The sequence below is a fragment of the Lissotriton vulgaris genome, chromosome 6 (genome assembly GCF_964263255.1).
Source record: "Lissotriton vulgaris chromosome 6, aLisVul1.2, whole genome shotgun sequence".
NCBI classification, from domain to species: Eukaryota; Metazoa; Chordata; class Amphibia; order Caudata; family Salamandridae; genus Lissotriton; species Lissotriton vulgaris.
Window position 1 is genome coordinate 396,140,424 of NC_141694.1, and position 18,966 is coordinate 396,159,389.

The 18,966-nt window shown below is 47.4% G+C and overlaps 1 protein-coding gene across 1 annotated transcript in view; it reads right to left on the reverse strand.

Moving 5' to 3' along the window:
* Positions 1-18,966, reverse strand: part of CSMD1 (CUB and Sushi multiple domains 1) — a 3,932,590-nt gene that overhangs the window by 435,871 nt on the left and 3,477,753 nt on the right. Inside the window, exon 53 of the mRNA XM_086925641.1 lies at positions 3,198-3,371. Within this exon, the coding sequence (XP_086781767.1) occupies positions 3,198-3,371 (174 nt within the window). The remainder of the gene's footprint in view (positions 1-3,197; positions 3,372-18,966) is intronic.

The window sequence follows — 18,966 nt, forward strand, 5'->3', positions numbered from 1 at the left end:
TATTTGGAGCGGTAGTTGGACAGTGATGTGAGAAACCAGGACATGTTTGCAGCGCCTCTGACCCCACTTTATGCCTCATTTTGACCACAAGATGCTGGTTTTCTGACTCGGTGTAAGCCCTAGGCTCTGCTAACCAGACCCAGGGCCTGTGCTCTGATTAAAAGTATATGGTAATTAGGTATAATTGCAATTAGTACTGATAACGTACCTGTAGGTCCCTAGTATATGGTAGGGAATGTAGGTTTAGAGGCCCAGTAGAGTTAATGTACTTAAGTGTGTACTACTGTGGTCCTGCTGTCATTTTAAAAGCTAGCCCTGCCATGCAGGCTGCTTTTAAACTAAATCTATGTGGAAATTCGACCTTGAAATTCAAGGTACTTCTAAAGTCTTAAACTACCTCATTTTTAAATATAGGTCATACCTAAGGTCTCTCCTACATGCCCCAGGGGTAGGGTGCCTTGTTACTATAAGCAGGAACAACATCTAAGATGTTTTATATACCCTGGTGAAGGAAAAACTGTCAATTTCATTTCTCCTCATTGTTTCACAGTGGCTCCATAGGATAACATGGAAATACTTCATTAAATTGTAACTATTGAAAGAAAAGATCTAGAACATATACTTCAAACTATCAAAATGATAGTCAGAATAAATGCAAAAACTTTCCACTGTTAGAATAATTATAACTATCACAGAAAATAAGTTATAGAACTTTCTTTTCTGTAAGTCAAAATACAGCCTTCCAGCAGCCAAGCTCTGATTGGTCAGCCTCCGCCAGGGTGAGCCAAGCTGTCTTAATGAGGTGTGAAATGGCCTGACCAAGAATCAAGAAGAACTGTAAGCTGCAGAGCAAAAAACAGAATGTGGTGGCATGCCCAAAGTGGTCTTCAATGAGGGAATGACAGTTTAGTGCAGCACAGACTCACCCTCATATCCTGCACCACCAGCCAGACAGGAGTCTCAGTAATTAGATTAGTGAAGGGTCTGGAAGGCTGGTGTTAGGGAAACGTAGCCACACCAGTAGGTTGGCTTAGCCAGATCTATGGAGAGAGTTTCCTCATTTTGGATTTTGGAAGAATAGTGCTTTTTGGGTCAAGAATATTCCACACTTTGGAGGAAGTGGTCATTCATCTGGGTGACACCCTGCATCCCATTGGTCAGAGGTGCCCCCCTGCTTGGCACCCTGTGTATGAATATAGGAGTGTTGCCCTGCAACTCAGATCCCTGCCGGAAAGAATAAGACAAAGAAGGACTACTTGCTGGAACCCTTATCTGCACCCAAAGGATTGCCCTCTAAAGGACTGCACCTGCTACACAATCTGCAACTACAGCCTCAAGGACTTTGCATTGATTCACAAGGATTGAGGAGTGGAACTCTCTGAAAGCAACAGATTAATAGAGCGCCACCTGCACAATCTCCCCAAGAAAGACCCATCTGAAGTGTGTCCAGTGGACTTTTAAGGAGCTGGTCAGGTGCATTCTATGAAAAGTACTCCCAACATTCCAAGGTCCATCTTAGAGCTTCTAGAGCCTTGGATTTGAGATATCGACACTTTGGAATCCCAAAAGGACCTTCTGGGAGGAGATCCAGAAGTTTGGAGAATTTTTGTCTGTGAAGGCGTTTCATGGGTCGCATTCCCAGATTTACCAGAACTGGTAGACCTGGTAATGTGGCAAAATGATACACCTTCTTAGGAAAGGCATAACGAGGAGAAATATCTTTATTTCTCCTGGATGCTTCCTCTTTTTACTTGTGCTGCATTCTATAGCACACATAGATGGAGGAATATGCCTATCAGGATTGTTTTTGTGCAGGGATGTGCCATATTAGGATAAATATGGCACATTCCCGCCTTTTCCCCGTTGACGCAGTGCAGCAAGGTGACTTGCTGCGCTGTGCCACAAAGTCATAAATATGACCCATGGGGCCCTAGATGATTATACTCTAAGGCAAACAATTAATTCCCTCAAATATAGAGACTCCAATATTAGAATACAAAACTAGGCAACCTCTGTCTTCGTCAGAAAAGATTGAGTTCTCTGTCTAGTTTTACACCATTTTTTAAAGAAGTCTGGTTTATGAGCGGCTGAAATTCTTTTGTAAATTAGACCCTTCTATTTCACAGAGAGGTTACATCAAACGTGCATTTGAAAAGGCGTTACGATAAGTCCCTGTGAATTTGTTCTCGATTTATATATATCAAGAGTGCACACATCTTGTAAAAGACTAGAGACATGATTTAAAAAAAATCTCATTGAAAGGTATTTAAAGGATAGGAGGCACAATCTCATCACTAACTACTGCCTAAGTTCGTTATAGGTGTAGCGACGCAACATCTGTTATGCAGGAACAAACCATAATTAGCAGTCAGCTCTTTTGACAATTAAGTTACATATTTAATGAAAGATGCAAATGTTAAACTATTCTGATCCCATTTGTCACCTGTAACGACCATCCCTGTGAAGTTTAATGGATCGTTATTTGGAATTTGTGAGCTTGAGAGGCTCATTATTCTGCACAACAACTGTCAATGTCAACATCCTCGGATGTTCTTGAAAGGAGAGCTGCCCGTGAGCACCGGTATGCCAAGGCTAGATAAACAAAGAATGCTTTCCAGCTTCACAAATGCATATTGTAAACATGCTTTCCTTTGAAATTCGCATTGAAAAGAAGAATTGCTGAAAGGCACTACAGAGCTGTAACCATTGGCCTCGCCAAGCACAGGGTGGCAGATCAAAGGCTTCTATGCTCAAAAGAATTCTGAGCCCCCATGAATTTGTCGAGAGCAGGGGATACCCGTGTTTTTCATGCTGTCCTTTGCAGCGTATGCATATTCCAGACGGTTAACTCCTGCTTACAACCCTCATTAAGCATGACAGATGCCATTTCTTGTCATTCCTTTCAGAGAATGAAGGTCTCAGACATAGAGCTGTATAGTTTTACTGCATCGCCAGCTTGGCTGCACATGACTGGCCTATTGACATATCAACAGCGAATTTCCTCTGAGCTGTGTATAGTTCTGAATTAAAAATTAGGGGACTGCATCAATCTTTAGCTGACACAATCTAGGCCGTTGTCTACAGAAATCTACCACGTCTGTGTTCTTTGTCGTATTCTGCTAAGGCAGAAGTCTACAGATAAACTCCTGAATCTAGCATGTATGGGGGCATGTTGGAGGAATAAATGCCATACTCACGGACGCAAACTGGAGTTCTTCCAGACCACTTGTGATCCTGTAGACATATTCGAACAGATGTACCAACAAGACGAAAACCAGGGTTACACTGATAGACCACAGTATCTCGATAACTGAAGCCATCGCCACTGATATGGCCATTGACGATCGGATCAGGAGAGCCGCAATGACCCGCTAAAATAAAGAGAAAACAACCTGTTAGGATAATAAAATTACTTTCTTCCAATTTGATTCAGATGTTTACAGTAAGGCAAAATAATCAGCCCTGTCTCGATAGTCTTCTTTGCTTGATATTACTGAATGAAGTAACTGTCACTCAGTTGTTCACATTTTTATATCGAATACTTTGATACCAATCACAGAGCCTACAATGCAAGCTTAAAATGTATCCAATTTACAATGCCACTGTAATGTAAGACGCTTGCAATGCAGGCTGTAGATAATTGCTTCCATCAACATTAAAACCTATAAATAACATTTTATGAAACTTCTCCAAATAGGTAAATTGCTAAGTAGGCTCTTAGGAGTGCGGCCCACTACAGAACAACGGTTGCCTGCGCTATCCAAATTCATCATAAAACACTGGTTATGGTTTCAGAGTGACCCTTTATCGAGATCAACATAGCACAGCTGCCGTCTGTTCGCCCCTCGTGCTTCCCTTGATGGAGTCACCAGATACTGAACAAGTCTCAAACACACCTGGACAATTGCAGGTAAATTACATTGGCCCAGGATGCTATACTTAAAGAAAAGAGTCAGATGCACACACTCATACACACAAATAAATGCACATCTGAGGACCTCCATTCAGTCCAAGGACATGATGCCAGAGCAGCCGATCAGTTGCATTCATTGGGTAAAACCCAAACATGCCTAGTTGTAAGCATCACCCTAGGTAACTTATGACACACCCAGCCACCTTGACCACCTCAGAATGTGACTTACAGTTGGTATTTATGGGCCACACTGGTAACCCAAAATAGCCCTGGCTGGCAATTGTGTCATACCAGCCCCCACGGGGGCAAGTGTGTGAAGCACTTCTGCGTTTGTTAATTAGGGCCGATAATGCTGCACTCTTGCAAATCCTGTCACCATAACAAAATCAGCCCCCACTCTTCCAGTCTCCCGGGGCCAGTACGGTCCTGCCCTTCTATCACAGTGGGATCAAGCATCTGAAAACACCGTACCAGTATTTCCTACCCAAAGGGGGACTAGCTTCATTTTATTGCACCCATTGTATAGTATAAAGCATGCAATGTACCTAATGCAAATTTAATTCCAGAATTGAACTGTAAAAGATGTGGCTGCTATTTCTGGCCTTGATTGTTTAATTAAACATAAACTGTTCCTAATTGCCAAGCCTTTATGTTCTACTTTTTGATAATCGGAGCCTGATTCAATATTTGGCGAAGCAGATACCCAGACTGCAGCCTGGGGACAGGAGGATCCAGCCGCCCGAGCTTACTCTGCTCTCAATTTGGAAGAAAAAGGTGCGGCAGGCACCTCTCTCTACTGCAAGCCTGCTGACATGTGGCGAGCTGGATCATACACTGGCAGCCATTGGAAAGGGTAAGACACAGCAATTAGCTTTTCTTTTGAAACAATACGAACAGCATAGAGTGACAAACAGAAGCGGTAAGCATAGAAATAGATTGATCCAGCACTCACAGTTAAAAGTGGCCTGGAGATATATACACACACATATATATACATATATATATCTATATATATAATTTATTGTGAATTAGTCACCCAGCACTCCTGATCAGAATGGGCTGGAGGTAGTCTAAGCGTAAAAACTGTTTTACCTAGCACTCCTGATCAGAGTCGCCTGGAGATATGTGAGCCTCAACCTCATATTTTTTTGTTAACCTTGAACTAGGTGCAGGAGGGTTTCTTAAGCATCCCTGTATCTGAAAGGAGTGTTGAGAGAAGAATAAAAACCTGAGTAAGCCAGTTTCAATCTAGACCAGGAACAGTGTACCTAGGAGACTAGGCCTAACTCTAGAAGAGCCCAGGTGGAGCTGTACAAACATTGTGCATTCGAGTTGAGGTAATTATGAAAATAGACGCTGTATGAATGAGGTATGAAGGTTGTCTGAATGAGGGAAGTCTGTGTTGCAGGAAAGCATTGATATTGTTTGCTGCATTGTAGTTGGTGTGAGAGAAGCCTCTGCTTCTGAAGCACTTTTTCATTAGCTGTATCATCATTGTCTGTGGTCAAGAAGAGTCTGTTTAGCAGGATCGCATTACTGTTGTGTCTTACTTTGTTGTCTTAATCAGCTACTTACATTGCCACGCGCGTGGCCGACTTGCACATCCCGACCTTTGTATATAATTTATTATGCACCAGCTGCTCTCCAAGCCCTCACATGCACTCTAAAAGTGCGCACACCAGCTCACATAACAAACACTATAAACTGTTACACTGTGCACCCCACTCTCAAAACACGCATTTTCTTGTGTGTGCATTGGTTTTTGGGGGTACCTTTTATGCAAATTCTTTGTTTGTTCTTTGTGTATTGACTATTTGTTCATAATTTGATTGGTTTCCTAAGTAGGGTGGCCTTTGGACAGGGGCAGGCCGCGCTCAAAAAGTGCATATTCTTGAGTGTGTGTTAGTCTTTGGGGCTGCTTCACATGTGAATTCTGGGCATATGCATACTCCCTGCTCTTGTGTGCACATTGACCTTATGTCCCTAATTTAACTTTCATCACATGTGCACATGTTTTCTCTGGGGTTGCTTCATGTTTCCAGCTGAAATGCACACTCTACGTTCTCGAGCACACCTTTTTCCATTATATCCCTTGCCTTTTTGTCCTGACACCAGCCTCTGCTCACTGTTCTTATTAACATAAAGTAAAGCAACTTTTTTACTGTCTTGACATTTTTATGATTGTATGCATGTAAAAAGTCATTTTTGAATGCCATTGTATTGACTCAAGTTGAAAAGTGAATTGTTTTTTACCGCACAAGTTTCAGCCGCTAGCTCCCCACTAGACACCCCACCAGACCTGCCCACTACAAGCCCTGCCTATTCAGACCATTAGGGTACCACAGAAAGCCCACACTGTCACTAACCAGGATCAAGCCCACACCCTTCTCATGGCCCCTCAACCCACCAAAGTGTGTACTCCTCTGGAACACATGCTGGGAGTCCTCCCCAATAAAAAGGCAAAATTTAGTAAACATTGACAAGAGTGACACTTGAAAACCAAAGCACACATGTACCCATGGCCTAAGCAGGGAACATTTGACCCTAAAATGATTGAGCATACCAAAACATACATAGTAACTAACACAAAGGACATAAGAGGGAGAGGAGGGATGGAACACTTCACCTCTGGACTCTGTTCGAAGAAAGAGCAATGAATGACCCTACAGCACAGCCCACTGTTGGCCCCCTGTCCTCGGAAACCCAGCCACCCCAACGGACCACGCATGCAACATCGGCCTCATTCTCAACTCTTCACTCACCATGTATCACCAGATCAATGCCATATCCTCAGCATGCTTCAAAACCCTCTGCATACTTCGCAAGACATTCAAGTTGACCCCCCCGATTCCAGAAAAACTGTCACCTGTGCAGCAGACTGGACTACGGCAACACTCTCTATGCTGGAATCAACAAGAAACTCCTACGCAAACTTCAGACCATCCATAACACCAAAGCTAGGCTCATCATCAACATTCCACAACATGATCACATCAGCCAACAACGCCATGACCTCCAGTGGCTACCTGTTGAAAGAAGAATAACCTAGCTGCTCACACATGCCTACCAAGTCATCCACAACACTGGACCTCAATACCTCAATGACCGAATCTCCATCCATGTCCCCAGAGAGAAACTTATGCTCAGCTGACCCCACCCTAGCCACGGTCCCTAGTTTCCACAGGACCAGAGCAGGTGGAAGATCCTTCTCCTACCTCGCAGCCAGGAACTGGGATGAACTCCTCCTTCAATTTGGGCGAAGTCAGACACTGCACTAACAACCCCCTAGCGCCTTGACACCCTCACAGGTGAGTGGTGCACTCTACAAAGCCCTGATTGATTGATTGATAGATTAACTGTTGAGACTTCAGCACCGCCCTCACCATACGCCAGAATGTGTGTGGTTACCTCTGCAATACCAGATTTGGGGTACTGTAATCCCCCATAGAAGAAGCAGAGGAGCTCACCAAACCCTCGGCCCAGGGAAATAGGATGTCCGTACAAGTACCAACCTGTGGACCAAGGCTAACCCTTAGTGTAACTGGAGCCGTATTTATGAGCAACAAGTGGGACCCCAACATTCAGTTCACCTGCAGAGCCATCAATTTGGGGAACAAAAGTGACAACAAGTCCTGTGAGGGCAGGTGAATCATACTCTACATACACAATGCCAAGAGACCTGGAACTCATAGCTTCTTTCATTATTCTCCTTAGAAACAGTTGCCAGTGCTTTTAATCCTCATGGATTTCTTCAGGATTCAATTCAAGATCCTTCGTTTTAAGGCACTGTGCTAGTATTTGTGTCATTGGTAGTGTGTCAATTCCCTTATAGATAACTTTGCCCAGTAAATCCTCCAGACTTAGACCTAAGCATGCCAGTCCAAGCAATCAGCTGCGTACAGAATGCTTCCAAATTACATTAATGAAAAGATTGTTCATAATTTTTCAGGACTTGCTGACAAAAGATTCCTGAGTCTGAATTTTGTATGTCAGAGAGCCAAAACTTGTCCCAGGGTATAATCCCAGGGTGACTCACAAGTCCTGAAAAATTCTGAACAATCTTGTCATCAAATGACAATTGAAACCATTCTACGCAGCAGCTCATTGCATGGAGTGGTATGCTAGGGTCTAACTCTGGAGGATTGAATGAGCCAGGCCCAGGGCCAGTGCTATGTAAAAAACACAGTAAAAACACACACATGTAGTAGGGTACACTTATAATTTGCATGATCTATCCTATAAGTCCCTAGTAGATAACAGGGCAGGGGATTAAAACTACGTATAAGTCCATAGTGTATAATGGGGCAGGACAGTTTAGAGACCAGCTGCCCGTTTTGCACTTGCATATGTGCACTGCTGAGCGTCTGAGGATATTTGAAAAGCAGCCCTGCATTGCAGTACTCCTTTTAAAAGTGAATTAACTGCAAACTCTACTTTGGTGGTGGGGGTACTTAAAAAAGAGATCATGCAACTAAAAGCAGGGTCCCCATAAAATCTATTTTATGTGCCCTGGTGATGGAGAAATTGCACATTTCAGTTTCCCCATTGTAGATGCCTAGCCCCATAGGATAACATTTCAATAGTTTATGAAGAGATAAATATTGCTAGGAATTGTATGAATATCATTCAAAGACTAAGGAGAATGGTATTGATTAATCCAACTATATGCTATTGTTGAATGTATCCTAAATTGTACAGACAATGTAATACAACTTTCTTGTCTGCAAGCCAAAATTGAGCCTTACTGCAGTCTTGATTGATCAGAGTAACAGGAATAGCCAGGCCACTTTGATGAAATGATCAGTGGCTTGCCAGGGTAGAGGCTATCGGTTGGAGAGAGCTCTACCACATAAGTATGCCAGAGCAGGGGGAGGGTCATAAAGCATGGGGCTTCCAAGGTGGAACGGGACAGGCAGGGAATGCCAGGTCTGCCTACCCCCATCCCCTCTGATCCCGACAGATGGGAGGTGTAAGGAAGGAATCTGCAGATGGGAGGGTGTGGAGAGCTATGGGAATTAGCAATACTGAGAGTTGGTTTAGTCAGCTCTTCGTGTTCTGCTGAGATTTCAGCCATGTTAAATTTGAGAGGAAAAGTGCTTTCTGGGAGAAGATTATGCCACACTTTGGATGAAGTGATCGTGCTCTGGGGCATTGACTTGCACCTCATTTGACAGCAGTGCTCTCCTGCTTGGCCGCAGAGAACATTAAATACATATTTAAGAGGTGCAGAGCCTCTCAGAACTGCTACTTAAAACTAAGAGAATAAGAAGGATTGCCCTGCTGGAATTTCGATTTGTACCACCAGGCCCTACATTCTTACTGACTGCACATGCAACACTATCTGGAACTACAGACCTGTGGATGTACGTTTCTTTTATGGTTTAAATCTTTTATTGATTTTCAAACATAGAAAGAAGAATAGGACCTCCTGCTCCTTAAGACAGTGCGATACATACATTATTAGTCAGCGATGGAAGCATTAATGAGTAAATGCTGGGAGCGGGTCTACAGGAGGAAACCTCTGAAAAAGGGAAGAGAATCTAATAACAAAATACCCCCCTGTCCACAAACCATAAAAATAGGAAATAAAAGAAAAAGGATTATGCCAGCCTTGTGCATATCACTGTGGCCGTCTGGGGGCGTGCTTTTCAGGGATCTGTGTATCCGCCAGTCGAAGGAGCCTTAGATATTGGGGGCATGTCAATTCCCTGAACTCCGTGGTGAGCAGAGTCAAGAAGGGGCACCATAGATCTGGAAATTCGTCCCCCTGCTCGCTAGTGTGAGGGATAATTTCTCCATGCCCAGCACCATCCAAAGCTTCTGTATCCAGCCTGAGTGTGGGGGAGCTTGAGGGGAGCGCCAGTGGGCAAGTATGTTCCGAGTGGCTGCCCCTAGGGCGATGTTGATGAGACTGCCTCTCCTGGATTTTAACAGGCATGTCAGTGGGTTAGGTAGCTCTCGGAGAATGTGAGCTCAAAAACGTGGGAGTTGTGTGTACAAGATGAGAGTCTATGTCATCGAGAATGGCAGCCCAGTATGGTTGGGTGCGATCACAGCTTCATAACAGGTGCTCCAAAGTGCCCAATTCCCCACACTCCCTCCAGCACCGGTCGCTAATGCATGGGTCAAAGCGGTGAAGGCGCTCTGGTGTGTAGGACCAATAGGTGGCAATTTTGGTAATTGTCTCGGTGAGTCCTGTGTGGTATGTTGAATGTCGGGCCCTGTAGTATATGCCGCTCCATTCTTTATGAGAGAGAGTCCTACCTAGCTCCTGCTCCCATTGTGCCTTCCCTGCATTATATGTATGGGTGGAAACTGCAATAAGGTGTTTATACAGATCAGAAATGAATTTTTTATCTGAGGATCGGGTAATCAGCCACTTCTCATAAGGGGTTAAGAGGCGCTGAGCTCCGGGTTTAACTTGTGGTCGAAGTGCCCAGTTGTAGATAATACATTCTGTCTGTCTCAGGGATGCCATACTCTGCTCTAAGTTGTGGGAACAGGATGATGCCCTCCAGGGCAAATAGATGTCCCAGGGACCAGCAAGGGGAGGGGCGCCAGCTTGTAAAGGCTTTAGGATCCAGTCCTGGAGTAAAGTCACGGTTATCAAACAATGAGGTCATAGGGGAGGGAAATGTTATCAGCTCGTGTGTGGTAGCAGTGCGGTCCCAGGCCTCCAGTATTGTGCTCGTGATGTGAGATGTGTAGAGGTTGGGTGGTCTGTGCTTCTTCTGAAGGAAGGGGATACCCTGTAAGGGCATGCCCGCAACCCCCTGGTCCAGGAACAGCCAGTGTTCTTTGGATTCCAGGCGATGCCATTCTACCGAGTAGCGAAGCTGCACCGCCTAACAGTAGAGCTGCAAATCTGGTCTGCCAACCCCTCCCTGCTCCGCGGGGAGGACTGCAACTGCCCGCTTGAACCGTGGCTTGCCGCCATGCCAGATGAAATGCGACAGCTCTGACTGGGTCTGCTGAATCCAGCCGGCGGGCGGGCGCAAAGGAAGTGTCTGGAAAAGGTAGAGGATCTGGGGCAGAATGTTCATTTTGACGGCTGCTATTCTGCCCAACCACGAAAAGGAGTAATGTTTCCATCTACCTAGTTCCCTGCGTATTTGAGTGCAGAGCCGGTGGAGAAGTGTGGCTCAATGATTAGAGCGGCAGACCCTGATGCAGAGGTATAGCCCGGGACCAGGGTTTAATTCCCCGCCTCGGCGGGTCTTGGGCTCAAAAATTCCACGGACCTGATCGTTCTCGTCTTGGTGCCTATTCCAATCATGGAGTCCCACTCTGCAACTCTGGGCAATAGCTTGCTTAATCTCCACAACGGCCCCCACAATGCTAAGGATGCCTGGCCTCCACCTTGGGGGTGCCCTGGAGTGGATGCCTCACAGGGAAAGCCAGGATTGGTTCCACAGCGGTATTCGTACAAGCGCCTTGAGACTCTTGCGGGTGAGTAGTGCGCTATACAAGTATCAATTTACAATTTTTTTTTTTACATAGTTAGCTGGGCTTGTGGCTGGAATGGTGGGGCCCAGTTGTACTCATAAGTAAGGAACCGTGGTGGTGGATCACTGGACAGGGTGCTCTTCTTGTAAGTGGGTTAGCGTAGGTGCAGATAGTGAGACATTAAGAGCAGTCGATTTGTCTGTATTGATCTTGAACCTTGAGGCTTGCGCGAAGTTATGCAGCTCCAGGAAGAGAGCCTGCTTAGTCTGGGCGGAGTCAGTGATGGAAAGCAAGATATCATCCGTGTAGAGGCTGATCTTGTGTACGTCCCCCCCGACTTTGATCCCTGTGATGAGGGGGTGGTGTCTAACTCTCCGCGCAAGTGGCTCTATATAGAGCGCGAAGAGAATGGGGGAGAGTGGGCACCCCTGCCGAGTGCCCCTACCTATGGGGAAAAGGGAGGACGTCTGGCCATTAACCCGCAGCGTGGCCTGAGGCCAGCGATAACAATTGAGAATTCGGGTGCTCAGGGTGTCCCCAAAGCCAAACCATTGGAGGACTTGTTCTAAGTAGGGCCAGTGAACCCTGTTTAAGGCTTTCTCAGCATCAATATCCAACAACATACATTCTCCCTGTATATGAGACACTGTTTCTATGAGGTGGAGAACTCTCTTCGTGCTGTCGCTTGTTTGACGCTGAGAGACAAAGCCCACCGGATCCAGCTCCACCAGTTGGAGCATATAAGGAGTTAATCTAGTCGCAAGAATACTCTTATAAAGCTTAATGTCGATGTTTAAAAGGGAGATCGGCCTATACGCACTGCAGCTTGTGGTGTCTTTCCCAGGCTTTTTGATAACTATAATCAAAGCCTCCAACATTTCCTCCGGGATCACTCTGGGTTGGGCAAATGTGTTAAAGAGGTCATGTAGCATGGGGGCCACTTGATTGCAAAAGGTTTTATTGAAGGCTATGGAGTAGCTATCTGGGCCAGGTGACTTCCCTAGCCGGGGCGTGAGATAGCCGCGATGACCTCCTCCAGCCCAATAGCCCTGTTCAGGAGGGCAGCCTGGGCAGAGTTCAAAGATGGAAGCTGCGTGGCTTCTAGGTAATCGAGGCTATGTTGCGTGTCAAGAAGGTCACCTGAATACAGCTTGGCGTAGAAATCCCAGAAGGTTTCTGCTATGGCTACATCGTCAGAGGTGAGATTGCCCCCATATGGTCTGATGGCCTGCACCCCTTGCCATTGTCTCACTTCCCATAGCTTATGGGCTAAGAGACGGCCACACCTGTCACCCCCTGTGTAGTAGGCAAGTCGTTGGCAAAGGGCTGCGTATTCAGCTTTGTCCTGGTCCAGTGCTGCGAGTTGCTTCCGCTCTGTGCAAAGTTCACGCCAGGCTCTGGCAGCACCAGTGAGCTGGTGCATTTGTTCCAGCTCCGTAACTCGCTGTGTGAGCTCATCCTGTTTCTGGCCTTGTTCTTTATTAATGGCAGAGGAAATGGCTAATAATTCTTCCCGTAAGACAGCCCTGAGGCCAGTCCACTCTGTCGCCAGTGAGGTGTCGGCGTTAGCATTGAGGGTTAAATAATTTGAGATAATAGTTTTGATTTGGTCAGTGATGAAGGACTGGTGCAAAAGCGAGTTGTGGAGTCGCCAGTGTCGTTGTGGTACCTGTGTTTGCGGGGATGTACGTTGTTACAACGCATGTTGTAACAACGCAAGTTTTACAACGCAAGTCGTTACAACGACTTGCGTTGGAGGGCATGGATTTAGGAATCTTATAATTTTATATTCCAACACCAGTCCCCGTAACAGTAGGGAAGGTGTTGGAATATAAAATTGCAAGATTCCTTATCCCACAGCACCATCCAGCGCAAGTCGTAGTAACGACTTGCGTTCTAATAGCTGCGGGGTAAAGGCACTGCGGTGTGAAAACCGCGTTGTAAACAATGTTCCCCGTTTGCGGGAGTAGGAAAGAGGCCATGACTAGGGAGTGGTCGGATAGAGACGCAATGAGAACATCAGCGTCAGTGGCTAATGCCAGCAGTGGGGTGGAGCACAAAATGTAATCTAGCCTGGTGTAGGTCTTATGGGCTACCGAATAGTAGGTGAAGGTCCGGCCATGCGGTTTGAAATGTCGCCATAAGTCAACAAGACCTAGGTCTCAGATGCGTACCAAACCTGACTCTGAGAAGGTCCCTACTTGACTAGTGCGCTGGCAGGAGCAGTCGGTGAGGTTGTTAAAGACAAGATTCAGGACTCCCACAGTAGCTGGCGCCTCTCGGAGTTGGCTGTGGCTTCAGTGAGTGTACTGTGTAGGAATTTGTGCTTACCTTCATTGGGAGCGTATACCGAGCCAATTATGAGGGATACCCCAGCCACTAGGAATTGGTACGTGAGTAGGCGACCCTTGATCTCGGCCTCTTTCTGCAGTACCTTGCCCTGGAAGGAGCAGGAAACCAGTATTGCTACCCCTGCAGACTTAGTGGAGTGGGAGGAGAACAGTTGTGTGGGGAAGGGTCGGGATTTCAGCATGTGTTGGTCTTTGTGTAATAAGTGGGTCTCTTGTAGAAGGCAGATATCGGCTATTGAGTGTTCTAGATAGTTAAGGATAGCCCGACATTTGATGGGGTTATTCAGACCTCAGACATTAAGGGTCAAAATTTTAAGTGGACCGTGTGGCATCTAGTGGACAGAAGAGGTTGTAACCATAATGGGCGCCGTGCAGGTAGAGTATGGGAGTATTGTAAGAAGAAGGCAGTAGCGTCTGCTCCGAAGGCGACGTGTGCTGGCGGAGGAAGGGAAAGTGTGGACAGGCGGGACCCACCCAACAAAACGTAGCTAAGGGGAAAAAAAAGGAAACCTAAAAACCCATAGCTAGGAAATGCCCAAAGTCTGCCCCCAACGGGGGAAAGAGCAACAAGTCCAAATAACGAAAGTGGTCTGTCGCCCCAGGGGAACTGGTCAGGTAGCAAGGGGGGGGTGCCATATGTCCAAAAAGGGTGTCCGCACCCCCCCAACGTTCCCCGCGAGCAGCAAGGGAGCAGCTTTAGTAGGACAGAAGCAGGGATTTGGTCTCTCCGGCATGGGCCTCAGTGGCCGAGGAAAGGACTTCTTGCTGGCCCTTGGCAATCTCCGATCTTGGCGGCCGTTGAGAGCGCCGTTACCTGCCTTGGCATTGCCCTCCTGAGGGGAAGACCTCGGGTCTCGATGTGGAGCTGCGATCGTCGTCATCTTCAGTAGACTTCGCCTCTCCCTGTAGGCAGCAGGCTTCTGTGAGTGAGCGGATCTGGTGGAGTTTTCCATTATGGCAGAAGATGAGGTGAAACGGGTTTCCCCAGGAGTATGAGATCCCTTGTTGCCGGAGATGGTCCGTGACCGGGTGCAACTGACGACGCCTCTGCAACGTGATCAGGGCTAAGTCCTGGTATAGCACCGGAGAGTGTCCTGATAGAACATAGGTTGGAAGTACCTTGCTTTAGTGAGTATGGCCTCTTTGGTCTCAAAGTCCTGTACACATACCAGAATGTCCGCCGGTGGTGCATTAGGGACTCGAGGTGGACCTACTCTGTGTGCTCTGTCTAGAACAACATCAAAGTCCTGCGTCTCTCCCAGGATGAAGTGGAAAAGGAAAACACACAAGATGATGGACGGAATGTTGCACAATGGCAAAACATTCACCCCCAGTCACAGCTCTGAGTTTAGCTTTAGCTTTAGGGCTAGCCAGAAACCGGTCCTAGGATGCGTGATTCCGGTCCAGGAAAGACATGGATTGGCAGTTCGGGCTGGACTGTTCCCATGAGGCACAGGGTCAAGACTGATTTGTATATGTCCATGTCTGAACTGGGGTGGCTTAGTGAGCAAAATAACGATGGATTAAACCCAGATCTGGACTGGGGGTGAATGTTATGCCATTGTGCAACATTCCGTCCATCATCTTGTGTGTTTTGCTGTTCACCCTATGTGGGAAGGTATGCCCAGACGTGGGTCCGTTGCTCACTAAGTCACGGGAGTCAAGCTATCCTAGCTGAAGATGGCTGATAGCCAGAAACCGGTCCTAGGATGCTTGATACCGGTCCAGGAAAGACATGGCTTTGCAGATCGGGCTGGACTGTTCTCATGAGGCACAGGGTCAAGACTGATTTCCATATGGCCATGTCTGAACTGGGGTGGCTTGGTGAGCAAAATAACGATGGATTAAACCCAGATCTGTGACTGGGGTGAATGTTATGCCATTGTACAACATTCCATCCATCATCTGGAGCCGAATTACCTCCTGCTGCAGCGTAGTTAGGTCGGATGTCATGTCGTCATGTCTCTCCTCCAGGGAGGCCACACACTCTCTAACTCCATCGACATCCCGCCGTAGTTCCTTTACCTCTGCAGCAAACTCAGATTTAACTGAATTTATATCCTCTCTGAGGGTGAGGAATAGCGATTCAAGAAAGGCTTTCGTGTTTGGTTCGTCTCCGGTGGATGGAGGGCCCCGTCCCGCCCAGGCCTCCGGGGCCATGGCGGCCATGTCGGGGCTGTAGAGCGAGCGGCAAAAAATGTCTTTGAGGCCATTCGCCTTGTTGGTTCTGGTTGAGGACATGCTATCCGGCCTCAACAGGTAGTCAGGACGACGGGCCCAGAAGGCAGGGTGTGTGTTACTGAGGAGGGGGTCGCTGCCACAGAGTAATTCAATCTGCTCACTGGGCCCTCAGAACAGGGGGCGTCATCCCCGGTCAGGTCAGGTGTACCTGACCAGTCCCCGCTCCGGTAGTCGCCACTCTGGTCACCGCCCTGCTACATAGCGCTGACTCTCGCAGTGATATGGCCGCTATGTTTCTCCAGTCCCCGACCACTCTCAAAGTCCCCAGCAGCCTGCGTATGTGGAGTGTAGTCTGGTCAGCTCCCACTGGTGCCCTTGTCCATCTGCGCCAGGTGCTGGGGGCCTGTGATGGCCACACTTGTAAGGTGTGCTGGAGGGTGGCACCTCCCGACCTCCACTGCTAGTATCAGCGGTACCCACTGGGCCCAGGCCTCTGGAATCAATTTTGGCAATGTGGCTGGTGATTTTGTGTCGCACCGGGCCTGTCCCGCTTAGGGTAGAGGTTGCTGGTGGAAGGTGCCCGGGTGTCTCTCCCCCGCTCCAGGGGGGCGGACTCCCAGCTCGGCACCGAGAAACCATGGCCTACTATGTCTTCAGGCCTGCAGTCTGTGGCGTCGCAAGGCCAGGCCCTACCCCAGGGGCAGCCCCGCTCTCTCACCCCGGGCGGGTGGTGGACCGGGTTTCCTGCAGCTTCCCCTCGGTGTCGGCGCTGGTCCTGGAATCAGCAGGATCGCTGTGTCCCCTTATCCGGCCGGCCGCTGTGCCGCAAAAGCTATGCTGCCTCAGTCGAGGTGGGGGAGGGGGGCGGTGCTGCTCCTCGGGTCCTCTGGCGCTCTCCAGGCGACGCTGATATGGCCGAGCTCACTTCGCTTCCGCCCACCGACTCCCCGGACTCCCGACCAGGAGTGCAGTCTCCTCGGTGCAGCAGAGAATGTATCAGGCAGAGGCCGTAAAGTCGAGAGCTGGCCTCGGAGGTCCCTATCACAGACCGCCCCTATTGTCAGGCCTCTGCCGCAATGGTGATGTCGCCGCCGGGCTCGTCTCCCCCCGCCCGATATTGGTGTTTGCGGTCAGCCGCTGGCCCTTCCGTCGGCAGGGAGGGACAATGCAGGTCTTTGCCGCTGGTTTCAGTGCTCCCCTGCTCTCTCAGGTGCCATTAGATGCTATTTGCAGTGGACGGCGGGCAGGAGCTTGTAAGAAAGCGTCCTACCTTGCCGCCATCTTGGCCACGCCCATCCTGTACCTTGCTTTTAAAGGATCAAAGAGTGGACTCCCTGCAAGCTACAGGTTAACAGAGCTCAACGGCATCATCACCATCAACTGTTCATGGCTTGCAGTCTGTCCAGTGGACAGTTAAAAGTTTTTTCCAGGTGCATTGTGGCAATTGTGGTCCGAAACATTCAAAGACCATCTTGGAGCATCCAGACCCTTGGATTGTATTTTGAACACTTTGGGTCCTCAGGAAGAACTTCAGGAAGAAGTTCTGGAAGTTTGGGGAAGTCTGGAACAATTTTGAAAAAAACTCCATAAGGTTCCCGACTCAACCGCGAGGACGGAGGTGGCCACCTTCAATCACGACACGCGCCGGATTCCAGGTTCATCCTGGTGAAGAGCTCCGGAGGTCCGACTTCCAGAGTTTAACAGGGAGTTCCCTGAAAGTCAAGTCAGCGAACCCAAAGCAATTCCAGACTTGTGAAGAGCAGCGAGGGCCCTCAGAAAAAAAAGCTCCAATGCGAAGGTAAAATTGTAAATGGGGCCTCCAACTTACTGTTTCCGAGCAGGGCTCCTTCGCAGTCAGCTTGAAATTTTGGCTTTGTCCTGGTGAAGCTGAACCAGATGTCCCAGAGTGGCACTATATGTTTCTAAGTGCTGGAATGTGTTTAATCTTTCATAAACCCATATCTCTGGTTCCCTACATTGGATTTTTGTCATTGTCATGTAATTTTGAAGATAACAATATTTCCTATTTTTAAATTGGTGTGAGATTTTTATTTTTTGTTTTGTCTTAATTATTTACTGAGTTGCTGGTATTGAATACTTTACATTCCTGTCTCCTAAGTTAAGCGTGCCTGCTTGCAGCCAAGCTACCAAGGGTTGAGCAAGGGAATAATTTATTGAGACTTATACTAAGCCCTAGAGGCCTAACTACTAGTTCTAGACACATATTTAGAACTGCTAATAACCCACTTTCCAACAAATAGCAACTGAACATGGTCACACAAACTATAGGCAAACATGTTTTCTTCAATTACCTAACACAGAGGATATTCTGGTCGATGCTACAATACCTTTTCAAAGAGGCACTAATGGGATTGGCCTTCAGTTCTCTTTGTAAAAAAGTGGCTGCCTTATGCTTTTTCATCATCTACAACAAACTGAAGTAACCTTGAGGTGGGACCTCTTTCTGGATAATTGTTTTGTAAAACACAACAAAATGAGGCTCATCACGCTTATAATTAAATAACCTGTCTGAAACATAACTCAGATCCCCCACCCCTGAGGCTCAAAATTCCTGTACTGATGGAATACTTCTTCCCAGCCTTTAGGTCCCTGGGCCACAGTCCTATGCACAACGATTCTTCCCGGCCAGGGCTTTCTCAGGGTCCAGTCCATAGTGGTCAGTTGGGTATTCTTTAAATTAGAGGTTACTTATGCATTTTCATGTTTCTGGCTAGGTTCGAGAATGTTCAGAAGAGGTTCGGTGTCAGTCCTATCATTGTGGCCTGTAATTGGAGAAGTCCCTACATTAAATTCATGCAAATTTCTTGTAAACACCCAACCTCCTTATTTATGTTTCCTTTCTCAATTTACTGCAAACAGTCTCACAGTACCTGATCCAAAATTGCTCTAGCCTTTCTCCATCTACAGGTCAATTCTAGCCACCCACATATGAAGATGAGGTTTCTTTCTTCCGGACCAATTCTATAACTCGCTATTCTTCCTGCTGGGGTGCAGACTGAAAGTCCAGGGTGGCTCTGAGCATGAATTGTGTTATTTCCAGAGATGCCCAATAAG